Source organism: Amblyomma americanum, chromosome 6 (genome assembly GCF_052857255.1).
Source record: "Amblyomma americanum isolate KBUSLIRL-KWMA chromosome 6, ASM5285725v1, whole genome shotgun sequence".
Classification (NCBI taxonomy): Eukaryota; Metazoa; Arthropoda; class Arachnida; order Ixodida; family Ixodidae; genus Amblyomma; species Amblyomma americanum.
Genome location: NC_135502.1, coordinates 12,320,707 through 12,347,386, shown reverse-complemented (window position 1 = coordinate 12,347,386; position 26,680 = coordinate 12,320,707). Strand labels below are relative to the sequence as shown.

Here is a 26,680-nt window from a genome sequence, read left to right as displayed (position 1 = left end):
TGTATGCTAGTTTTCCCCATAATTAATTGCTCCATTGTAGGCCGCGCAGCCACGTATTTCCTGAGGATAGAAGCTTATGTAACGGCACTAAGAAAGCCGCCGCAGCGCTCATTGTTAATTGTTCAAATCATGCTCTTCTTAGTTTATTTTTTTTTCCTTTTTCTGTGGTTTCTGACAAAAGGAAATGACAGAGTAACCGTCTCAATACTCGGTGGACACTTCAATCGGGCCGTAAGGGAAGAGAGGAAGGTGGGAGCGAAAGAAGAAAGGGAGAAAGGGGTGCCTTAGTGGAGGGCTCCGGAGTAATTTCGGCCACTTGGGGATCTTTAACGTACTCTGACATCGCACAGCACACGGCCGCCTTTTGCGTTTCGGCTCCATCGAAACGCGGTCGCCGCGGTCTGGTTCGCACCCGGGTACTCAGGTTCAGTGGTCGAGGGCCCTAACCACTGAGCCACCGCGGCGGGTCTTTCTTTTTTTCGTTTTACGTCAGGAAGTGGCTTGCCATACTGTTGCCCCTTGCGTGCCATGGTCATGAGCAAAGTAAAGAAAATAAAGGCGGAGATATTAACTGGGAAGTGTTCAGGTGCAAGTGCATGATCAAATAGGAAATTATTAAACAGATACTGCACATTATCGAGGCGTTGTAGCGGCTAAATAAGTGTGCGCGTAAAAGAAATGATTGAAAGCTTATATAGCAAGTAACTGAAGAGTGTAACTGTCTGCCAGTGTCTACTGTTGAACAAAGGTTAAATTTCTTCGTGAATTCATTGTTACCGCATCCGATGTAACCCTTTCACGCTTGAACACTGTTGCCTGCAGTATTTGTACACAAATAAGTATGCAAGCACATCCCTCATATCAAACGAATTAGGCCATCATTCGCCGGGCTTGCTGCTGCTGCTGCTGCAGGAAGAATGAAAATGAAAGTGCACAGGTTTACAGTTAACGGAGTAGATACCAAAACTTTCGTGTAGCGCTTTTGCTTTGCAATGATGTTTAAAACATTAGCGAACATGGATCACCATATGAAATTCGCCTGTGCTTGATACAAATAATTTATAATTGAATTTCTTCTTGTCTGCAGTTTAGGTTTTGGTTTCAGCATTCGAACGGTGGTGGTGCAGTTGCAGGTGAGGTTACAAAAACTCACGTGATCACGTGACGTATACAGAAACTGCAGTGTAATAGTTGTTTGTCCACTCGTTGCAATTCCGCTTCAGAAGCAGGTTAGCGTGAGCGTTGGAGTCACTTAAAACGTCGACAAAGCAGGATTTTTTTTTTTTTGTATGCCTACACGTGATCTCATACCTACTCGAGACACAGCAATCACCGTTCGGCTGCTGAAACCGAAGCTGAGCAGACGGAGAAGAAATTCGATTGAAAATTATTTTACTGAACGCAGACGAATTGCACACGTAGTGATCCATGTTTGCTATATATATCTTATTCCCCACTCCGAAAAGAAAACGCACTGCGAACAAATTGGTTTCTATATATTTTTAATGCAAGGTTTCCCTATCAAGAGTCCCTGAAGCGTACGCTGCCTTGATGTACCCTCAATGGATTCTTTTTATTTGGCAGGCAGCTTTCTGACAAACCGATTTCAACTGGCATTTTCGTGTTGGGCGAAGCGCGCAATTAACACATGACACTGACATGCACAGTATACCAGCCCAGGACTGAACACCGAAGGTGTTCCTTTTTAATCCCGCGTTTTCCATCACTTAATTACACGAGGCAACTGAAGCACAAGCAGGGACTGGGATTAGTGTCCTGGTGAGTTTGAGTTACCTTCCGGTCCGTGGGATATAAAAATATTAAAAATAGAGTTTTTGAGCTAAAAGGAAGCCTTTTGCGGCATATTAATATCAGTGTTGGCGGATGTAAAAAAAATAGCGAATCATGCTAACTAGTAAAATGATTAACTAAATTCTAATAGTTAACTTTTTAACTATTACCAATAGTGACCTGATTGAAATTAGAGATTTGTAGCCGGTCGTTAGTAATAGCCATATCAGTATTTAGAATTTCGAAAACGCGATTACCCTCGCCGCTGTGGCTCGACTAATTCTGGCTACATCGTGCCAAAATACATGCGCTTACGAAAAGCATGCAGGCAAAGCAACCCCTCCAGTGCGGATAACTACAGTAGAAATAGCCAAATTTTTGTCGAGCTAGAGAGCCTAGCGTAATTACGTTTTCGAAATTCTAAAGACTGTTATGGCTGCTACTAACAACCGGCTACATATCTCTAATTCTAACCAGGTGCCTATCTGTAAAAGTTGAAAAGTTAACTTTTAGAATTTAGTCACTTTACTAGTTAACATCATCCGCCTGTTTTTTGACGTCCGCCAACGCTAGCATTACTGTGCCACAAAAACCTTCTCTTCACCTCAAAAACCGTGTTTATTTTTAATTTTGGAAATTATATATATATATATATATATATATATATATATATATATATATATATATATATATATATATATATATATATATATATATATATATATATATATATATATATATATATATATATATATATATATATAAACCAACCGGCATACTTATCAGCAGTGTCCTGGTGTACAGCGTCTTTTTTATTTTTTACCGTTTACAGATTTTAATATTAAAAGTTGTGAGAGGTATGTCGGCGTGATCTGTTCTGGTGAATTTTACAGCAGGCCGGACATTAAGCACGTGACAGAGCTCAATAATTATCCAGCTAAAAAATAAAGTTAAAAACCAACATTAAAATTTTAGATTTCCGGTTGAAAGGTTGCAGGTTGAAAGGTGTCTAAGGTAAGAAATACGCGTGTAAGAGCTCGTTTAGCTGGCTTTCCCGCATTGTCTATTTATAAATTTTTTGTCGCTCGCATTTGTGACTCATCAAATACGGAAGTCACATGTATATACTTGACGGTGTAGAAGACGGTATACTTCTATTTCGGCTCCATACCTCACACAGGGACGCCATTTTATAAATATGCGATGCTGACAGGCCAACTCAACCAGCTCTGAAATGCGTATTTTTAGCTGATAACTCGAGCTACAATGCCGATTTTAAAAAATACATGAAAACAGGGCTCACCTGCGACGTTGACGGCCTTCGATTTTGCAATATAACCCTGCCCCCTAAAATTTAAATAAAAAGATTATTAGTTAATTTCAGTTAATTAATCGTTTAATTACTGATATCTATCACGTGCATAATGTCCGCCATGCTGTATCATGCACTTGCACAGAACACCCGAACGTATCTCTCACAGTTTTTATAATAGTAATCTGTAAACGGTTAAAAAAAAAAGTCACCTTGTATATTGCAGGCTGCATACGATTTCAATCCTCGCATTCGTATCTTCCTTGCACTGTCTGCCCGTGCCGGTCATTGCAGGGGGCCTCCCTGACATCTTTTCTTCAGGACCTAGCTCTTCATCACGTGTGAAAGCTTTGTGCTGCAGGCATTTATTGCACCTTCTGTTGGCTAACCAAACGCGTTTGCTCTCTGTGGTCGTTTATTTATTTTTTATGGAAGGCACGTACTCTCCTTTCCTCGCACACCTAGTGGAAGATTTCCTTAATCAAATCAGGTGCCAGCCAACGATTTCTCGTTCATGATGCGCCGCGACACACGAGGCACGGCCGGTGTTCTCCCACGAACAGTGCGTGAAACGAGTTCATGCTCAAATCTATGGAGAACACGTGAGCTGAGGCAGCTCGTCTAGGGTGGCCTAGTGCATAAAAACAATACCGAAACAAAAAACAAGCTTAATTGGGGTTGTGGCGACACCTTTTCAGTGTGCCATGAGAAAGCCGACCACCTGGCCGCTATATAGTGGCTCGCATAGTAAGTATATAACACCGTTGGCAGTACGATTCGAATCCATCATAATATGTGCCGCGGAGTCGACCAGTGGCGAACCGCACGTCATCACTGCTGTGCATTCGAACTTCAGTGACAGGCTGCAGCCGGTGCGTGGCCAAACCCAGCGAAAGGAAGATGCAAGGGAGACGTGCCTGCTCGCGTCCATCGGTCTCCTCTGGCGGCAGGCTGCGCAGCCCCGAGGGGACCCCGACAGCCGGAGAGATGCACGGCAAGTCAGGAATGGCGCTACAGCAAGGCTCGATCGTGCGGGCGCCGTAAATTTGGTTCGTTGCGAGGCGCTGGAGGGCGCTCGCGGTCGTCGCGGAGGCGCCTGCTTGACCGGCACCACAGGACGTGCGGCTTTTCGCGCTCATCAACGCCGCTCCCCCGACAGCCTTAGAGCGCTGAAAGCCGTATTACTGCGGCCATGGCACCCCGATATATCCGGAATCCCCCCCAGACGAGGAGAATGTGAGCAAACAGGCCATTTCAAAGCGGCGAAGACGTGTTCCGTTTTCCAACGTCCATCAGCTATAGAAGTTTCGCCCTGGTTCGAACCTCGCTTTTAAAGTGGGCACAACGCCGGGGACACTGTTCCAGTCAGACTGGCGCACTCCTTCCCTGCGCACCGGTCAAGCAGAAATGGCATATAGCTCCGCAGACGTGAACTGAATGAGGATCACCATGCAGACGAAGCGTGTGTTTTCTTCCAGAAGCAGGCTCTCTTAACTGGAGATTTATAGCCAGCGATTTAGATGCATTATTCATTCGCCCGATTGTTTCTCGACCCAGTTCAAACGGAAATAGGACTGCAAGCCCAGCTTCGTCATTAAATTAACAAGCACTACAACACAGCAGTCAGTCAGCATTCGGTTCGCCGCTTGATAGTGTTCGCAGGGCGTGGACGGCCATATATATGTATATATTTGCCGGGATCAAGTCTGCGTATTATATCTCATTCGAACTGACAACGTGGTGCTATCCGCACCACAAAAAGTTCGAGAGTGTTTACTGTGCGGTATACCTAAAAGAAAAATAAAGGAGTAGCTTGGCGTACATAATAGGTATACCAAGAGTATACTTCAACGGTGTTTCAAACTATAAAGTGATCGTGGATTTGATCGATTCTGGTTTGAAGCTCTATAGGGCTAAAGCTGCCTGCCCACCCTCCTTTTAGACCGCACTTCCACCGTTCTTCCAACTGTACGCACACCTGTATACGTCAGCGGCTGCACAAGGCTTATATACCGATAGGTCTTGAAGCCTGCACAGAGTGGAGGGTCCTGACGGGCTCGCCGCTTTATTTCCCGGTATCGAACACGTCACTTAAAGCTCGTGCAGCAGCGGGGCGTGCTCGCTATCGCTAGTTTTTACGTCACACCTGTAAGAGGGAACGTTATACGCAGCCGGAAATCATGTCAGCGCGTTGTGGCGTGAGCCTGCACGTTCCCTGCTCACGGTCATCCCACGTGCGTCTCTCCTCTCGCAGGTGCGCGTGATTTTACAGCGACAGCTGTATATGCTACATTCGGTGAAATCACGCCGCGTCCGCGGGTGATGAATGGCCTTTTCTTACATAAGGCGAGTCTCCGGTCCGGCAAGCGCCACCAACCATGTCATGACAAAGCGACACATATACCCTACACCTCTACCCCCTGGCCTATACGCCACCCACCCCATTACTGGTGCACTCAGGTATGCTTCAACACTCTCAGCATCATTACAGCAGGATACAACAAAAAAAAAACTGCAGTTGGCAACAGTGAGCCATGGCCTGCGGCGTCCTGTATTAATCGACTTACGAAACACAAAAGCAAATGAAGTCACCTTTTTAATGCTTGACTATATAAAACAAGTCAGGGGGGCCAACGTTCTTGCGTATATAATTTTATCTAGTGGTTAGCTTCTGACCTAGTTAACAACTTTATTTTTAAGTAAAAATAAAGAAGGACCTCAAGAGTGGGCTCCTAGCTACTTGTGCAATAGTCCACGGGCCTGAACTTCAAGGAGAGCTACGTCCACTAGCCTTGTTTGGCCAGCTGGTTGACCTGAACGCGGGCGGAGCTTTACTGAAGACCTAAGTTGTATCCGACTACGGAGCTCACCCGTGGCACGAATGAGAGTGCAGCGGAATAAAAGCGATATTAGCACAACATAGGCGCAACATAGACGCAACGTAACGCAGTGACATAAATGGCACAGGCGACCGATGATCCGGTGTACGCGTACGGTAACAGATATCTGCTGTACTAAAGGTCTCTGATGTCTATCGCTGCAGAAAGTCAGCGCACCACTCATGCACGAACATCAAGGCTTGCAAAACATCTAGCTGCGAGACCACTGCTAACTATATACTTTGGTATGAACAGCGAAAAAGAATTCGACAAGAATTCATCGCCACTTCACACATTGAGTCAAACCTGTGAGGAAATAGATCGATTAGGCAGAAGGGGCTTCGATCACGAATGTATATGCATGCCTTATTCAAGCCAAGACAAGACTCACTTCTCGACCATGATGCAGGTCGTCGCCTCTGTCCCTCACTCGACGGGTTATACGCCAGTGTGCGCTCAAATGCAAATAAATGTTCAACTTAGTAACGAGGACCGAATGTTGCTATGCCGAAATAATCGACGAGGGAGGTCGCTGAACTGTTGGAGTTTCGTTTCAACACGACGACTGCGCCACATTCTTGACCAGCCTCTCGCGCATGTGCTGGACACGTTCTCGAGGTTGTACCTCGTGCAGAGCGAATACCGCGAACTGCCATGCAAGCCAGCACTTTTGGTTTTGAAATGATAGCCACGTTGCGAGATCGTTTGCGCGCATACACATATATAGGTGAAGTCGAACTTCGCTTTTCGTCTCGTTGTTCAAACCGGGGGTGTGTTACGGTGCACACCACACATTTGAAACACATGCCTCGTCGCACCACCTTTTAAGATTTCACAAGCAAATAACGCCTTCTTCGTGTGAGATGACGGAGAATTTCAGAACCTGAGTAGCGGATGCTAAATTTAGCTCATTTTGGACACCGATCCTCCGCATGCTATATATATGGTTAAGAGCAGGCTTTGCAAGGTGCTGCCTCGTGAAATTATGCTGCACTCACGCGATAGAGGGAACGGGGTTGTCGAACTGTCATAACAATGACCGGCAGATATATGACAATCACTGCCCGGCGATGCCCCCAGGAAAGCTGCGCAGCACAGCCCAGCTCGGAGCCCCGTATAAGCGCGTTTGCCAATTGCAGTTCTCATACCTTTCTGGTGCGACGAGGAGGCCTCTGTGCGGACCACTAGAACAGAGGAATGGCACGTCTCAGCACAAGCGCTCAGGCAATCCGCGCGACGCATGCACATTTCCTCCTCTCCACCTGACTGCCACTAACAGCACGTACCGCTCATATATACACCGGTCGCTCCAGCTAAAGGTAACCAAAGATTTTAAATAAGACGGAGTGCCCTTGGCCAGTGAAACCAACTGAGTGGTGTTGAGAGTCCCAGGGATGGCCTAGCCAGAAATGTATTTTTTTTCATTCAGCAAGTGTAATTAATTAGTAAAGGCTAATTATCTGACGGATCATAATATTAACGTCCACGCGTAAATTTTAGATCGCCTTGAAAACAGCCGGCTGAAGTTTGCACCAATGTTCTGTTTACGTAGCTCTTCTATCGGCCTAAAAGAGAGGCTCCAAAATTACGTCACAGCGGGGCTTTTCAGCATCCCAAAACACGTGACAGCGAAGAAAATCCGCTCTCCTCGAAGGGGGCCTTGCGTGTGCACTATCTGAGCGAGCGATACGCGTGCCGGCAGCTGTCACGGAGCAGCTTTCGTATTTCGCGGGCCTTATATTAAAGCCGGTAAATGGAGCTGCGTAAATGGTATCTTGGTCAAACGTTTCTATGGGAATGCGCCAAGGTGGAGTTCACTGTTTCCACTTAGAGTTATTGATCAATTCGCTCTCGCCCTACCATAAGTTTGCCATCCCGGTCAGCTCAAGTTGGTAGAGCGACTGCTCCGGTGAAGCGGTGGTCCCGGGTTCGAACCCCGAACCAAGACGATTTTTTCTTTACCTGCGAAGTTTCTAAAAAACTGTGTAGCTTTCCTTTGTAGCCGTATGGCTGCGTTTGGGTGGATGTCAATGAGTAATTACTCCCTTATTACAAATGGTACCTTGGTGCCAACATTTCAGCCACCTGTTTTTCAAGGCGGTCTGCAGCTTCTGAATTGACACTTTATTCCTGGAGCAAACATTTTAAAAATTAGCTAGCTAGACTTTATTAACTACCCTTGTAAAGAAAAATGCTGCAAACTATAGGACACGCCACTCTCAAGGGCACTCAGTTGGCTTCACTCGGCCAGTAGGGTACTCCGTCTTTGGTTACTTTTAGCTATAGGACACCCGGTATGTCTCTTCCCAATCCGTTGTTTCCCTTAAAGTGCCACTGGTAGCCAATCAGTCCCAAAGCCAGCGGCAATTATTACTTGTTAGCGACGGGCCATGACCTCACAGGCAGTTACGACTAATGGTGGAATGGCGAAGCAATCGCAAATGAATCGGCGCAAAACACGGCTAACAGATAACCGCGGGAGAGGACAGATAATAGGGCGAATTAGAATTTCGGTTTGGACTTGTTGGTAGTACATGATGGAGTGAGGCAGCGGAAACAGACGAGGACAAACAGAGAAACAATTAATAAGACATGCGCTGAATTTTTTTGCATCTTGTTATCATTCGGCAGTTCTCACCTAAAGTTCATCCTACGCATTATAACTGAAGAGCATGACAACTTCGGAAATGGCTCGGTCGACGAACCGTCTTGTAAGCTGCCGTTATAAAAATGGTCTATATACTTTCTGTAAACTTGTTATAAAGTATGTCGCATCCTATATATATATTTACTCTTGTCTACTCATGGATTGTCTATCGACAAAAGCCTACTAAAATTGTATGCCCACAAATCTATAGATTGTCAATCGACTGTCTGCAGAACTTGTATTGCCTATACACTAATTTATAGGATTTGCCTATAGAAAGTCCATAGAGTTTATAGATAAAAGTCCATGGACGGTTTATAGATTGTTTTAAAAAAATGTAAGGGCGCTGTCCAGAACAATTGGGTAATCGTCCACACATCGAAAATGTACTAGGAACGTGCATGTGTTATAGGTAGTTTCTCTGCAATACCCTAGTCGACAGCTGCAAGTTAGATGTCGCATAGGACGGGTGCGATGGAAGAACTAATGCAGATTCCAGTTTTTCTCTAGGAAGTATATTGTCCGTTGAAGTGAACAACAGTCGAACAGCACCCGACCTGTTGGCTGTTTCGCTGTTTGTTAGCGTGTGCTCGTGCTGCTTCACTCAACAGTGCGAGACCGCGAGACCGCTACCCACCCTCAAATCCGCCCCTATTATAGTCTGCTCCGACATAAGCGGTCTGATTTTTGGGCCAGCAGCGCACGGCCAGTGCGTACGAGTACTCATGTCTCCTGTCAATTTCAGGACATATTTTGACAATCGACTTCATGTCACTTAACTATACATCTCACGTAATCCGGCAGAACCAGTTTAAATATTATTTCATGCAGAAATCTTTTGCTACTTCCGGTTTAATTTCCAGTATTTTGTTTATTTATTATGTATTTTGTCTGAAATGTTTCAATACACAGCGAAACGCGTATAATTTCTCTGTATATATATATATATATATATATATATATATATATATATATATATATATATATATATATATATATATATATATATATATATATATATATATATATATATATATATATATATATATATATATATTGTCTGAAGAGCACTTCAGTTTAGCACTGTTGTCGCAACAGAGCATCGAAACGGTAATCAGTCACGTCCTGTCAAGCAAACTCTCAGCCAAGCCTAAGTTCCCAAGCTATTCCTGCGAGACGAAAAAAGAAATCAGAGAAGAACTGCCGAAGTTTCCGCCGTATACCATCACACGAAGAATCGGCGATGGCTACCTTCTCTGCCTTGTCACGCCGCTTCCAGTTCTCAGTTCTTCATTTCTCTGCCCATTATGTACTACCTGTTGTTGTTGTTGTTGAAAATGTTTATTGATCAAAATAAGTCAGGAGTTGGTCGAGTGGGCACTCAATCCAGGAGCCCATTGGATTTTGCCGCCGCAGCCGGGTCTAATCTGGACAGCGCTGTCTTCCAGACTTGCACTTCTACCTCTTCGAGCATCGCTTCCTCTTTACACATAATGGTTCCGAGCACCACTTCTTATTGCAACTTCTTTTCTTTGAACATCCCTTGTTGCTCTGGCGCTGCTCCCGCGACTTGGTCGTTTCTGTATGCGTCTCCGTTCCCTTTGGCCTTTATGCACCTTCAAACATCGTTTCCTTTTTTTTTTCTGCTCGTTGCCTTCCCGTGGTTCTCTTCCACGAGCACGCCCAATGACCACCGCAGGTGGCGCATTCTGGGGAACTCAAAACCTCAGTCCACACATCTTGTGTACGTCTGCGGCGCCCCAGTCGAAGAAGGTCCCCTCTAGCCCGTTTATCGCTGTAACATTTCACGGAAGCGATTCATTTCGTTAACAGGAAAATGAAGGTACCCACAGAAATGACGGGATGCAAATGGAATGCCTGCCAGCATTGCTTGCGTACACCGGATTGAACAATCAGCAACAGTTTTGATGTACTGTATGCAAACGTAGAGATGTTAAAAATGTAAACTTCATACACGCAGGTAGTGCTATGACATTATAATAACGCTGTTTCTTTTTTTTCTGCCAGAACTTTAATATAATGTTCTCAGTGTCATTTCTTTCGAACGTTTCTGAAACACTGCACTTATACGTGGAGTTTTTTTTTTTTAAATTGATATATGCACTAGAAAATTAAACTTAACCTAATGTTAAATTAACAATATTGCAGGACCAGCCCGACAAGCCCTGAGAGTGTGCACGCGCACTAGAGAGACAGAGAAAATGTTGCCAGGAAGAAAGAAAAGGAAAGTGCACAGGCCTGCTCACTGGCTCAAGCCGAACCACAATCGCTACCACGTGCAGATAGTAGGAGAGTTGAAAGATGTGATAGAAATACAGGATAGTAAAGACGCGCGGTGTAAAGACCAAGGCCGATTCCGGAGGCAGTGCAATACCGGGCCAACCGGTGGCGGAAGTGAAGCAACCTTCAAACTCTCCGCCACATTTCCAAAAACAAGTGCACTAGAAGCTTCCATCAGCTGTGCATACTAAAGCAAGCTACTGCAAGTGTGTCAACAGAGCACTACAACCCAGCGCAATTACAAGGTACGCAGCATTCATGCACTCACCTGATTTACTGGCGTACTGACGCTCTGGGCTCATGCTTACATCCATAAACAGCTTCGCCGGCAATGTTAGTGGTAAAATGTAAATAAGTAAAGTTTCTTGAAAGAATTTCGGCTATTTGTGTGTCAGGAATGTAGCGTGTTTTTTGTGTGCTTTTTTTTTCAAGAGGGGCGCGAGGTTAATTTTTGTTTCAAGGGGGTAAGGGCCCCATTCAGTGGAAGGGTGCTTCTTGCCCAGCAAGAACACTGCCAAGGAAATTGAGGAGATGGAAGGGGTGTGAGTGAGCTTGATTGCGGTGGTGGCCCTGTCCCTCTTGGCGCCTCCCCCCGGATTCGTGCCTGATGTATGTAATGTATGGCTGGCACGATCAAAGAGATTTAGCAGAAAACTTTTATAGCTTGAAGTTTATCATTACTGCACAAACTGTGGATAGAACTCTGGAACACTGCATGCATGAATTAAACTTGTGTTGGTCGGGAGCACATATTTAACATTGTAGTATCGTTTTCCTAATGTTATAAGCTACTATTATGCAAAAATTACTGAACCGCACTGAAATAATAATGAGAACTTTTGTCCTGACGTCCGTTATAGTTCGTCACTTATTGAACGTTGAGCATTAATTGTTAATGATAAAACAAACAATACGTGTCACAGTTGCATGCTGCACCGAAGCTGGTTTCTTATCTTGTAATAAGGGAGAGTAATTACTCACTGGCATCCACCCAAGCGCAGCCACACGGCTACAAAGGAAAGCTGTATAGCTTTCTCAGAAACTTCGTGGTTAAAGAAAAAAAAACCTTAATTTGCAATTATATCTGCAACATGTACAAAATTGTTTCGAACATAAAAAATACGTTACATGACGTTGCATTATTTTACCAGTATTCGTATTCCTAACGTTAGTACCTATAGTTTTATCCTACACATTATATGAAAGCTTTGAACAGGACAAACACACTATTCCGGACCAGGACGAATTTTTTTTTAACTACAAAGTTGCTGAGAAAGCTGTATAACTTTCCTTTGTATCCGTAAGGCTGCGCTTGGGTGGATGCGAATGAGTAATTACTCCCTTATTACAAATACACTGCGTGCTAAACTTTAACATTATCTTAAAATTGTCACAAGCGCATGACGTTATTTCATCATTCATTACAAATAAATAATTTTATTATGACGCACTGTGGTATCTCGGTACCTATAATTTCTTTTGCTAATCAGTACAAATGTTGAGTACTAACAGGGAGTGTTGTGCGCGGTGGATGGGCCGAGGATTGCAGTGAACTCATCGGCGATGCGGACGCATTCTAACAGAAGGTGTAAATCATCTCGTGGTCTTTTTAACTATGCGCGTTAATCGAACTTTTTTTGCTACACATGACAGCCACAGGCTGAGTATCTATGCATCACAGGCAACATTCAAAGCAAGACAGTTTGGCTCATTTTCAAGATCTAAAATTGCTCTAATGCACTGCACATTTCAACGAGGCCAGCAAGTGTTCACGAGGGTATGTTCTCCTGCCCGCAGCAGCATATACGATGCATACACCCGAATCTGCGGACACGTGCACATTCATCTCGGCAGCCGCTTGACCAATATGTCATAATGTTGTAAGAGCTAGCTCGAGCGGCCACACCCGGCGTGGAACCATACCTCAGGGCTGCAGTACATGCACGTATAGATACAGGCTCATGAGGAGCAGCTGGCAACAACAGCCCTTATTGGCCCGCAGTGCTTGCTACCATAATCAATCACAGGAGCAAGCAGTAAACAAAATCTATGTTTCAATGTTCCGTGCTGTTAAACAAGTGATGAAATAAAACACAAACTTGAAGCAACTTCCCTCATCCTCTCCCGCACCCTTTCCCCGAACGTAACGACATGTGTGCTCGCATGATCAGAACGCATGTCATTTTCGTTATGTCACCTAGGCCAGCCAAGCATGTCCTTATTTAAGTCGGAATGATCAAGTCCAGTAGGAGAAACGGCTTCTTGCTGTTCCATCAAATGTAACGCAAACCTCATCCACCGGCGCTTCTGAACCGAAGTCGTTAGTGAGGTACTTCGCCGAGAGCGCGAGAAATCAACGCGCCCTCAGTGAAGGCGCATGCATATCTGAGGTGGGAAAATGCGCGTCAGTGGGCATTAAACCCAGTGAATGTGGTCTAATCACCCCGAACTCTGTTCTGTGCAAGCAAACAGGTCATTTATGAGACTGTCTACAGTTCCCCAATGCGTTTTGTTATGGTCGTGTAACACTGAGGCCGCGGGGTCATTATTTTTCTGCTTATGACGTCGGCATGCTCGTTCTGCGGGGCTCTTTAGCTCGCACATCTGGATGTATAGCTCAGTTAACATTTCCTACCAGTACGTCATGCTCAAATGCCCAGCGACATTCACATGGCCGGAGGGTGAGTAGCCATTAATCTGAGCAGCGCTCTCGAAGTCTTCACGAAGAGCCCACAACATGTCCTAAAGAGGCTGCTCGTTCTTTTGACCATCCAGGCTGTATCCCCTTCGAGGATTCGTTGACGTGGCCTTGTCGGCGGGCCTCGAAGGCCACAAAACTTGGCTCAGTTTCCTGCCATGAGCCGCGAGCTATCGAAAGAGCTAGATAAGGTGAATGAGAGAGGCATGTGAAGCATCAAAAGTTCACTTACTGCACAAACAGAAAGCGTCGCTATCCTGACCTGCAGCACTGAGAAACAGTAAAAGACCGAATTCGCGATTATGCAGCGAGGCACAAATTTACATGTACTAAAAGAACTTGAGCTATGTACTCATAAAAGCTAAAAGAAAAGCCCGAGAGACACTCAGAGATGGGAAAAAAGAGGCTATGGCTAGCGCGTACTTTCAAGAATTGCTCGCCCCGCGGATCCACCCAGGGGGGCTACTTGAACTTTACGACCTCATAAAGCCGAGCGGATGCAATGTATCGGGCGACATATGTACGGGCGAAATAGGAATCGGTGCGTGAAAAGCAAACGTAAACGGAATCGGAATGCGGCGGGCGCCTGCGGTATATATAAGGTGCATCCGTGCCAGCGCTTCTGTTTAGGTCGGTGCCAACCACTGCTGGATCGGGAGACGCCATTTTGTTTCGGAAGTGTACGTTGCATAGACCTCTATTAAGCACAGACGTGAATGTTCTCAGTTTCCAGTGCATATAAGATCTCTATGCCCGGCAGCAGTATTGGACGATCTTAAGGTCCAGACAGCCGAAAATGCGCCATTTCAGAACAATACTGCTACACTGAGCCCGCAAAACAAAAGGACGTCGTTGTCTTGCATGCAGCGAGGCCGAACGTCAAGGCACCCCATAGCTATCCTGCGCATCCCGGCGGTGACGTTGCAGCTGCACAGCCCGAGCTTCAGTACCCGCGCTGTTCGCGGAACAACGTCCGTTCCGGTCGGTGGTTCGTCCCGCACCTTTGTTGGTGCTCGCGGGGAGTTTGCGCACGCGGCCGGACTGTACTGCGCCGTCGCGCGCAGCGGCCTGAGCGATGTCCCCGCGCGCCTCCCGCGGCGGAAATCTCGTTCCAATTCCGGAGGCCGCGACGCATTACAACCGAGCAGCGGCGGCGGCGGCGCACGATAAATAGCTGTCTCTTTTTACGGCCGGGACGCGACGTCGGGACGGCGGACCACCCAGGTCGCCGCGGCCGGTTTCCGCGAGCCGCTCTCGCCGATGCACGGCGGCGGCGCGAGACGGGCGCGCACCGCCGCAACAACGCAACCCGTGCGCCCAATTAGCCGCGCGCTTCCTCGGGACCACCTCGGATTACGCGCCACTCCGTCAATGGAGGCGGCCGCCGCAACCGCCGGACCTGACGCCTTGGCCCGGCCGACGACACGCGTACGCGCCTAATTCCAGGCCCCGCCAAACGCCCCGAGGACTGGATGGCATTCGTCGTGCTCAAAGTGCGTCCCGCCGGAAGTGGACGCTTAAGCACTTTCCCAGGGCCCGCACCTGTCCGCTCTTCCCGTTCTCCACTTTCTCTGCAGCGCTTCTCTCACAGCGCAGAGTAGGACGAAAGTTACAGCATGTTCATGGGCGTGCACACGTCTCTAGATAAGAGGGGGAGAGGGGAGGGGGGCAAAGTTCATGGCACCGCTTGTTCATGTCTTCAAGGAAGGAGGGAAGAATATGGGACAAAATTTGGTTTGGTTTGCTTTATGGGGTTTAACGTACCAAAGCGACTCAGGCTATGAGGGACGACGCGTAGTGGAGAAATCCGGACAATTTCGACCACCCGGGGTTGTTTTACGTGCACTGAGATCGCGAAGTACACGGGACTCTAGCATTTCGCCTCCATCGAAATGCGACCACCGCGACCGGGGTCGAACTTGAGTCTTTCGGGCCAGCAGCCGAGCACCATAACCACTGAGCCACCGCGGCGGCTTGACTCAATTTGCGCCCCCTCCCCCATGCCCATTAAAAGAGCCCCCCTCGACGCCCCCCCCCCCCCCCCCCCACCCCTGCACGTCTGTCAGCCCGTTAGTTATGGCATGGTATGTGGGGCTTGACATCCCAAAGCTGCACGTGGACTATGACGGCCGCCGTAAGGGGGGGGGGGGGGGGGGGCGTATTAATTTTTACCACCTGTGGTGATGTCGCAGAGCTCGGGTCTTTTCGCATCCATACATAGAAATTGCGGGAATAGCAGATCGGTTTGTGGCGCTTCCTATGCGGATTTCCAAGTGTGCCAGGCGACGTTTTCTTGGCCTTGAACGCTCCAACTCATCTTGAACTAGCGAGAAAATAAAAACAATAACGCCGGGCAAAGTCTGTACCGTTTCATCACGGTTACCATGCGGTTTCGCTTGCTTTCATTTTCTCATTTTTCGGCCAAATAAGTCCAAGAAATACATGGCTCAGATGGGACCGCACCCTCTCAGCTGCCTCCTCCAGAAGAGACCAATAAATCAGACCCTGGCACTATAGGCCGAGTCTGCTGCTCTTCACTGTGCGGCTATATATAGTTGTCGCAGCACGACAGGCAGCCACGCCCCTCTGGTGAGGCAGTAAAGTAACCGAGTTGAAATACCGAGCTTGACCAAAGCTTTAACCAAGCTCCAAATGCTAAGCGCATTCAGGTGCATGGGAGGTTTTAACGACTGACACGCGTGTCTCATCAAGGAAGGAATCGTTCTTAACGCATTCCCTTCTCTCAGCGTGTGGAATATATAGTTTACGGCAGCGGTTCAACGAATATAGCACTTGAGTCGATTTTGTTTATTCGAACTGGATTCTTTTCCATTGCGAAGCAGGCAAGAATTTAAGTCTGCCGGCTGCTAGATTTACTGGCGTAGACCAACCTGCAATCCTCGATCGTCCGCCAACACGGCAACTCATGGAGTGACCGCGCTGCCATCTCACGTGCTGCCTCGCCACCGCGTGCGAGCGCACCGCAGAGTTTGCATGATTTCATGCACCAATAGCGCACAAATGAATCGGCCAGCTACTATGACGCGCTCTGCTTCAAATACCTCTAACCTTTGTGAAAAACAGCCCGAGCCTTAACTCCCCATACGTTAGTCACTGTCGCTTCATCAGTGCTGCATAGGCCAATCAGCCCTCGCATCTCCCGCTGCTCCGCCTCAGTGTAATTTGATTATTATTTTCCTCGTCCCTTCCTGGTGTGAGCCAGAACATTAAGGAATGGACATCCGCAATTCCAGTAGCTTACAGTACGGGAACGCCGAAATTTTTGTGGCGTCCGCCCCGTATACATACACCCCTAAGATATCTTTTGAAGGGCTGTATCGTCCGCGTGAGCTGGTCGACGAGAGCAGGCTCATAGCCTGCAAAATAACCTCCGAAAGGAAACGCTCCCTGTACACTGCTTTCTGCCAGTGGTCGCATATGCGCCACGTATGCCATCAAGAGGAGCCTCGACACCCAATTTCCTCCAAGTTACGCGCGCTGGCTGCCAGCGGCACTCGGTGCATCATGACAAACAACACATAACCGTCTTCGTTGGATCAAATGATCCGTGTTGTGAGCGCGAGAGAATCGACGCCGGATTTCCCGTGAGAGACGCAGCAGAGGGTGAAGTGCTTCAGTGACGCATTCGTTTACGTACCAGCTGAGTGCCCGCGGCTGATTTCGTTGTCACCTTAGACACCCTCATTGTTCGCCCTCGTCCTGATCGAAGAAACGGCAGTGATGGCTACGCACTGCGCCGTCGCGGCGTGTTGACGGCGCTGTTTACCACGGAGAGACGCCCGCGCGCAGCTCTCGCTCTAAGAAGTCGTTTCAGGCCACTGTGGAGCAGCCTTTAGAAGCGCGCCCGCAAAATGGAACGGCGCGCCACATCTCACGTGACCCTGCCTGCGAAGACGACGCTCGCGTCGTTAGCGCTAGCGTGCTCTGGGGGGCGCCCGTGGCACGCGCCCAGCGGCATCGTAATGTCCACGTTAAGTGAATGCCCGTAGGCGTCACGCCAGTTTTTTCCGGGGCTCGCTGGCGCGGAAGAGGCCGCCGACTGTTTGATCACGCGAGCCCCCGGTCGATCGCGCGCTCGCGTGCCGCCGGTCGCGCCCCCCAGTGGCCAGCGCGAAACCACGTGCATATCACGCGCTCGCCGATTCAACAGCGCCGACTGTAACGGCACCTTTATTAGCAGTTAATGAGGCCACTTATTGTTTAACGACACTGAAGTGAGCTGTAAAACTGCGACAACAGTTGTGTCATATCCGCATATGCATATTAAGTGTACTCAAAGCCGGATGTGCTGCGTCTGTCGAAATTCTCTCGTCAGAAGGTGACGGTTCTATGCAGCGCGCGTTTTATTGTCAAACGCATGCAAGCAGCCCACGAGTCAAGACGACGAATGTCTAAGCAGCGGTGAGCAGGCACACATACATCATTCCTATTTATTTATATTTCTCTCTCTCTCAGAACCGTGCCAGGGCAAATGAGCTGTAAGTGTGTCTTTGTCGAGCTACTGCTGCTGCTGCTGCTATTGCAGTCAAGAAGAATGAAAAGGAAAGTGCACGGGCCTGCCCGCTGGCTCAAGCTGAGCCACAACCGCTGCCACGTGCCGAAATGTAGGAGAGTCGAAAGATAGGAGAGGAAAGACGCGCGCACGCTAATATGTCCCGGGACGATCCCGGAGGCAGTGCAATACCGGGCCGACCCGTACCGGAGTGCTCGCTACGCGTTGTCGAGCTACGCGTTGTTTAGGCTGTATGTCAGACATGCACAGAAGCGCTGTTCTTCGCTGTGCCAGACTGTGCATGTGCACCGTCGGTCGGACGTGATGGGCAACAGTGGTTGCGTGCCAGAATTTTGACGCCGTGTTAAAATCAACCGGTGACAAACTATAAGGAGCTCGATCAGAAACGATGCTGACCGGTGAGCATGTGAGCACCAAGAATTCCTCAGTTTTACGGTTGCTTTGCGTCTCTCCTCTTCGACAGTGCGTTCTTTTAAAGCAAGCCTCTTGGAGGGAACAAGACAGCTGAGCTTATGCACAATACCGCTTAATCATTCTCGAAAAGAAAGGAACGTTATTTTTTTCTTTAACCCCATGGTGTGAACGCCACGTCCCTGCAGACCACCTGCGCTCCTTGGAAAGAAAACCAATTGATATTCACACTTTCAATCAGAATCTCAGGTTCATGAACCTGCGTATACCTCTGCCTTATGGGACCACCACAGCAAACAATGACAAACCCAGAATGCGTGGGCCTGCTCTATAGGCGACACGAATAGTGTGCTAACCACGTAGTACATTGCGCAGCATTACTTGGCCAGATAGCATTCGGCACATGGAACGAGGAGATGTTTCCTGCAACAAAAAAAAAAACGAGTCGTAAGATGCAAAAGACGATTCCTGAAAGTCCGTCATCTCTCGAGGACAAGTGTAATGCCATCACGCAAACTTCCCCGCATTTACCGCGCGCTCGTCGCTGCCAAATGGGCGCCAGTAGAGCATGGCGCATTTGTTCCACGCAAGCGACGGGATGTCCATCTGAAGGCTTCGCGAGCGTTAGGCACGGAACAGCGGGTAACCGCACATTATTAGAAACAGCACTGGTGGCAAAATGCATGCTGGGCACCATGCGCGTCCGCGACGCGATAACGAGAATTTGCGCCACGTTAGTGGCAACGTGCGCAAATGTGCTTAACATGCGAGCTTTGCGAATTTATATATATATATATATATATATATATATATATATATATATATATATATATATATATATATATATATATATATATATATATATATATATATATATATATATATATATATATATATATATATATATATATATCTCCGCGTCAGGCGTTTTCAAGCTTAACATCCCAGGAGACACCGAACACTCAAACAAGGAATCGCGGCTACCCCATCCTTATAAAGTGCGTTGCTTACATATAGCTCCATCTCAGATTAGGGGAACTTCGCATAGAGACCGATCGCTGATTTCTTTTGCTGTTCGCTTTCACTAGAGTCGCGTAAAACTTCGCTGCACTGACGACAGAGCGACAGCTGTTGGCCGTCAATGGTGGAGTCGTCTTGCTTAAAACAGTAGATGCTTGAACCGCCGCGGTGGCGGAGTGGTTACGGCGCTCGGCTGCTGACCCGAAAGACGCGGGCTCGATCCCGGTTGCGGCGATCGAATTTCGGTGGAGGCGAAATTCTAGAGGCCCGTGTACTGCGATTTCAGCGCATGTTAAAGAACCCCAGGTGGTCGAAATTTCCGGAGTCCTTCTCTACGGCGTCCCTCAGAGCCTAAGTCGCTCTGAGGGATAAACCAAACCAGTGAATGCTTGAATGCAGCACAGGTCTGCAGGCTGCTTTGGTTGTCTTGTCCTTCTGACTGCTGCTGACCGCTGGATTAGTCGATGGACAATCCAAATCACCTAACTGTCGCAGCTTTCCGATCTTAGATCGTTTTCCTCGACCTTTCTGGAAATGCAAATTAATAGGGCTAGTGCTAAAATCCTGCGAGCGCAAGGTACTTGCTTCGCGCGCAGCCGTTTCCGTGAGTCTGGCGGCGGCTGTCTTGGCTTTGTCGCGGATCGAAGTTCTCCCAGGGAATCGACGCGCAGCTCCCGAGGGCGCTTATCTCTTCCCGCCGCGGCGCCGTGTCGTGTCCGCCGCTGCGCTGCCCCCCATCGATCCCAGCCCGCGCACTTCGATTTTCCGCCGCCCCTACGCGTCTCTGGCTCGACGCCAAGGAGAGAAAAGGCGGCTGCTCGCTTAACGCGTCTGGGCTGCGCAGACGTGGCGAATGGCAGGGGCGCCCTCCCCGCATCACGGAAACCGGGGCCCGAGTCGATTCCCGCCGCGGCCGCGGAGAGCTGGAAGAGAACGGCCTTGCTGCGGCGAGGGTACGAAGCTTCAGAGGTCTCGTAATCGTCACATAATAGCGCATCACGGAGGGCGCGCATTTAATGAGCAAGAATAAGTAGAGTTCAGAGCGGCTATTAAGCTATGGTCCCTCCTATAACTTTTTTTTCTTCGTCAGCACTATGGCGTCGCGCAGTCTATCACTCCGCGACACACAGAGGGGAAAAGAATGAATCAAGAAAAAATGTGTTACAAAATACAACTGCAGGCTCCACGGCTTCAGTCTTGTAGGTACGCTGCTAATAATGGTTTACAGGCGTTTCATACTGAAAGGGTTAGCGCGCTTCCAAATGCCTTAGTACAATTCATAGAGGTGAAAAGCTGGGCCAGATGCATAGTGTATAATATGCATATACACTTAAAAAGTCGGGACGCGGTACTGTCGCAAACGATATTCTGTTTTGAAATGTCAAAATATCGCTCTAAAAATGCATAATCCTTCCGACGCGACTGTTGAAGTTTAGCGACGTCCAAAAATCGCCAATACTCGTGTTCCGTTCAGTATCCTTAGTAAGCTGCATCTCCCATAACTTATCTCCCATAATTCCATAACTTCATAACTTATCTTCCTCGTATAACACCCGTACCGATTCTGCAAAAGTACGCTCAACTTAATACACTAAGTGAAATCATCGACCAGCGTGAGCCAAACAGAGCACGCAAGATGTCGCTTCAGCTTCATCGACTCTTCCTCCGTGGTCATGCTGTCAACTCACAGACAATCGCTCATCTGTGCTTCGCTGCCGATATCAGCCGCGCATCTACCTACAGGGCGCATAATATACATACATGGATCACACACAGCACTGCAGGGAGTTACCGCACTTTACAGTCCCTCCCATTCACATCTTAACTCCCGCGCTAGATATAGCGTAAGTACTTGCACCCCCTTGCCTTGGAGCTTCAAGCGATACGCAATGCAATTGCTTCCCTTCCACTCGTACCCACTTTCGATATTGTTCATATTTACACTGACTCCCTTGCTGCCTTTTAAGGGCCTCTGAAACACCTTCCGAGGAAAGCACATCGACTCGCTCAATCACTGCATTGTGTTGTCATGAAAACCTGAGCCAAGTAATGCACTTGTACACGCAGCAGATGACCCACAATCACGCGCGAAAGTGGACGAGCCCTTCCCGGCGACTTTTTCACGCTCGCACCCTCCTCCGTCGCTCGCATCTACGTATACATGCTGAGAAGCGGCTACTGGTTAGATTCTTTCAGACGTCAGGCAGCTACCATGGCCGCGGCCAGTTAGCCGCGTAGCTCCGGGGGGGTCACCAAGCTTCGCCCCCGGAGGTGGGGCCGGCGGAGGAGCGCCGACCTTCCAGCGTGCAAAAAGTGACGAGAGGAGAGGGAAAAGCGCGAACATTACAATAAGAAATAAATGTTTTTTGGGGGAAAGGAAATGACGCAGTATCTGTCTCATATATCGCTGGACACCTGAACCGCGCCGTAAGGGAAGGGATAAAGGAGGGAGTGAAAGAAGAAAGGAAGAAGAGGTGCCGTAGTGGAGGGCTCCGGAATAATTTTCGACCACCTGGGGATCTTTAACGTGCACTCACATCGCACAGCACACGGGCGCCTTAGCGTTTTTCCTCCATAAAAACGCAGCCGCCGCGGTCGGGTTCGAACCTGGGAACTCCGGATCAGTAGTCGAGCGCCCTAACCACTGAGCCACCGACCAGGCTGAAATTCAAATTTTGACTACAGATAACTCTGCTTCTAAAAAGCGCATTAGAAAATTTCTTACTCGACAGTATTCGTGAAGAGGCGTGCTTTAATATCCCAACCATACTGAAACTTTATCAGAGCCCCTCTCAGAGCCCCTTTAAGCAGCTTAAGGCTGTCCGGCGCACATTCCAAATTACACAATCTATTCACCAACTCTGCAAAAAATACCCCTGTCCTGTGCGTATATACACTGGATTCGCGGCCATGCTCTCGATCGGCATAATATTCATGTGGATACAATGACAAACCTTGACACATCAGACAACCCGCCACCTTCCCCTCTTCCCCCAGATCCGTTCCTGTCCCATCTTTCCGAGAAACAAGCTTTGCGTTAGCGAACACGCGCTCTAATTCCTCCGTGTTCGTACGCTCTCCCCCGTAGTCTCACTCGGGAGGAGGAGATATCTGTGCGCCGGATTCGGGATGGATGGATGGATGGATGGATGGAAGGTAGGAGCGTCCCCTTTGAAACGGGGTGATGGTAGTTGCCACCATGCTCAGTTTTTTTCTTTATTTTTGTTTAACTGTGCTGTAAGTTGTTAATAAAATTCGCCATTTTCTTTAAAATACATCTTCCTACACTTTTAAACTTATGTCACCTCTCTGCTTTTGAGCCACCGCAGATTTATTTACATGACTATTGTTATCTCTAAACCCTAGGGCCTCAGGAAGAGTCACTGTGCCTGCAGCATCGACATCGGGATGGACACCATCACATTTTAGTATGAGGTGTTCAATTGTTTCTACAGATTTACCACACACAGCACATGTGTCATCTTCTTCGTTAAATTTCTTTTTGTAGCTGCGCGTTCTAAGACACCCTGACCTATAGCTTAAAAGAGGAGGGCACTGCCTCTTGGCTTATCATAGAGTGATGACTTCCTGATTCTCCTTTTGCAGTGTCGATATATTTCTGCACTATGCTTATTTTCCATTCTGTTAATCCAGTTTTTACCTTCCGCGTTTTTTACCTGCCATTTATTCTCTTTTTTCCTCCGTCCTTGTGTCTGGAAAACTTACTGGAAAACTTGCGGGCAGGGGCGGCACTGACTCCCTATGTGCGTCATCGGTGGCGTGACAAACGCTTGGAAGTGACTGACAAATGTCCCCATTGTGGTGCTGCGCCTGAACTGTGTGACACAAAACACTTGTGGGCTTGCCCAGCTACCGCCTCCGTGAGTCGACGCTTCCTAAGGAAGGTAGGCCTACGATGGGACATTGAAGACGACTATCGCAAGTCGACTCTTGATAATCGTTTTATCGCCAACTTTTGCCACTTTTTAAGCGAGGCTTGTTTACACTCCTTCTTCTAATTTACGAAACTCGTACGAAATGTACGAATTTCGTAATGTACGAAACTCGTACGCGCGTTACTCTGCACTGACTGAAAGTTCTGCATTGCGACACCACGTGTACGAGTTTCGTGACGCCATGGATGCGACTGTTCTGCAAAGTAGGTGGGAATAGCGCGGGACGCAGGCGAACGCGGTGAATTGTCTATGTTGTTCTAGTTCACTGTCCTGTCACCAGCTCTGCGTGCATTTGAAGTAGAAAGAGTGTATACTGTACCCTATAGCAGCCCCAACTCAAGTTATGATGGACGTTATGAACTCTTGGTATACTTCATGCGATACACAACTGCACATAGCTGTCGCTTCTGTGCGACATAAAACGGAAGGCCACTGGAGAAACCTCTGGTCACTGACGACTAACTCAAGTTGGCCTTTATCGATGAATTATCGCGTTCTAACGACAAAGGGGCTGCTTGCACTGAAAAAGCAGCTTTCGTAAGCCCTATAAAAGGTAAAAAAAAAAACGGCATACAGGTGTCGCCACCATTGGCCGATTTCGCAAGCAAAGATCATGTCAAGGCAGTTTTTCACGCACGGATCCTTGGCGATAGGTGTGACACCTCCTTTCGCTTTGAAACGGTGATCAACGTGTCGGTTTTGACGACACAAATTTGAATCGAGTGGCGGGAAAAGTTTTAAATCCCATTTTCAACAGAATAACTGCGCCCTTTACTGCCAGAAAAATCAACATCACCCAGAAAGACTTTTGCTAAGAACAAAAATTCAGTGGAGTTGTCCTCGGTGTCCATTCAATGCTGGCGCCGAAAGTTCTGCAATCTACTGAAGACCATCGTATTTCAACGCAAATTAGCACAGGGATTTCCGACGCGAAATCACGCTATTTGACGAAGTGCTGACGACTGCGATGCGGTGAATTTCGTGACCGAATAAAGCGCGTCTCTGACTTGGTGGTGCAATGCTCCAGGCCGCGCACTTTCCCCTCTCGTGACAGTGCTCACCCTTTTCAGTTGTCTCTTGAGAACGATCGTTTCGAAAGGGCTCTGCTTCGGTCGTGAACTCCTTTCCCGTCCAACAAAACCCACCATTAAAAATATACCTTTGCGGAATGCCATGTCAGGCACGGGGCGCAGGTGTTAAAGCGGGTATTTTGTGATCATGAGACATTTGGTATGAGAGCCTACTTGGCGAGGTCTTTCGTTTGTTGTTCTTTCCTGAAAGGAGCTTCTCCGCCGTTTTTATGAACTGTTTTATGGGCTCGTAGCTAACCAATCTGTCCTTCCAGCGCCCGTAACGAACCGCCTGCAGCGTTTCCCGGATAGCGGAAGCCCGCCCTACTCTCCGCTTTGGACGAAGAACAGCATTCCTCCTCCCCCTCTCGTCGTCGTCGCCGCAATTCACGCGCGGGGCCATTAAAGGCGACCGGCCGAGGGAGCGCGTATCTCGGGGACGCTGTTGTGCCTCGCCGACCGGTCTCCGAGATTGGGCCGCGGCGGTCGAGCAGCGCGCATATCCGCCGACGCGCGCCGTTAAGCTTGATTGCCCGGCGGCCGAGGGGCCTCGAAGCAGCCGTGGGCGCCGCGAGGGGAGACTCGGTCTCACCGCGTAGGCTGCGCCTTCGAGCTTTGCCCCAACTTTGCGTTGGTCAGTTGTGTTAGCCGCGTGCTCACGGTGGAATAGCGCAACCCGTTCCTGCTTCACCGTAATCAGCGCGGGGAAGCAAGCACTTAACACCCCTCGGGCCTTCATTATGACGCTCCCAAATGCTATGGCATCGTCGAACCGTGTCTCCGCGAGCCTTCTTCTCCTTTGACCAAGATCAATTTCCTGAAAGTCCCTGATCACCATTTCAATTTGTGCGCTTTAATTTGCTGGCCTCCTCTCGTTTCCTTCTCTTTATGTGGGCAGCACGATCGTTGGAGATTGGTTTTCGCTATCCCTACCTTTTTCCCCCGAGGATTCCACCGTGCATCTTGACCTGGGCATCCATTTATTCCCAAACTATGCTGTTCTTAAGGCAATACTGAGACCATTCCGTGCTGTTGTATCGCGAGGCGCCGAAGAAAAAGGGCCCGAAAGAATGAACACTGGGCAGGGAGCCCCAACCTCCTGTAAACGTCGAATAAAGACAGAGAAGGTTTGTTTGAGGTAACCGGCGGATGTAACCTCTGCCAGTGGGCGCACATGTTCATTTGCACAGGAAATGAGATAGGGGGATTGGCACCACGCGAGCTGGAAAGACTAGAGCGCCCGAACATCACGCATATGTTCAGTAAAGATGGATTCCCTTGATCTGTCTGGCTACGTTGACGTTTGTCCGGCAGCAGAAGACGCATGTATGCACGCCGAGAAAATTCAATTTGTAAATTTTCCCGCCACTCGAGCCAAACTCGTGACGTTGACACCGAAAGACTGGTTGCCGCAATTTTAAAGCGAATGGCGGTGCAGATATAGCTTCTGCGATTCGAGCACAAAAACCGGTGTCGACGCACGCTGTTTACTTGCGAAATCGGCCGGTGATGGCGACACCTGTATTTCTTTTTTTTTCTTTGTATGGCTTATGAAAGGTCCACTTTCGGTGAAAGTGCTCTCTGCGATTATAACACGGTACCCAATAATCAACTTCTTTTTGTCCTCACGTGTGCCGAGAAATCATGGTCCTTATTCACTCACTCCATGATCGTATACCTCCTGGTCCGCCAGGGACTGTGCACAACTCCAGGAGGCACACAGTTTTGGTGCGTTGGTACATAAGGTGCTGCTGCACACAGTGGCCGGCAAGACAATATATTAAGCAAGTGTCGATCCCCTGACACTTGGTCCAATCCCTGAATTGGCTTCGCGAGATGAGCCCCGCCGCGGTGGCTCAGTGGTTAGGGCGCTCGACTACTGATCCGGAGTTCCCGGGTTCGAACCCGACCGCGGCGGCTGCGTTTTTATGGAGGAAAAACGCCAAGGCGCCCGTGTGCTGTGCGATGTCAGTGCACGTTAAAGATCCCCAGGTGGTCGAAATTATTCCGGAGCCCTCCACTACGGCACCTATTCATCCTTTCGTCTTTCACTCCCTCCTT

At 48.3% G+C, this 26,680-nt stretch overlaps 2 protein-coding genes across 3 annotated transcripts in view; both read right to left on the bottom strand.

Annotated features, from left to right (window-relative positions):
• Positions 1-18,540, bottom strand: part of LOC144136326 (ubiquitin-ribosomal protein eL40 fusion protein-like) — a 274,921-nt gene extending 256,381 nt beyond the window's left edge. Inside the window, exon 1 of the mRNA XM_077668574.1 lies at positions 18,536-18,540. The gene's annotated coding sequence lies outside the window, so the exon portion shown is untranslated. The remainder of the gene's footprint in view (positions 1-18,535) is intronic.
• Positions 1-26,680, bottom strand: part of LOC144136325 (homeobox protein engrailed-1-like) — an 88,462-nt gene that overhangs the window by 11,558 nt on the left and 50,224 nt on the right. The window contains exon 2 of one of the 2 annotated variants that reach the window (XM_077668571.1): positions 7,131-7,166. The exons of the other annotated variant lie outside the window; for it this stretch is intronic. Within the exon in view, the coding sequence (XP_077524697.1) occupies positions 7,131-7,166 (36 nt within the window). The remainder of the gene's footprint in view (positions 1-7,130; positions 7,167-26,680) is intronic. 2 annotated transcript variants of the gene reach the window in all.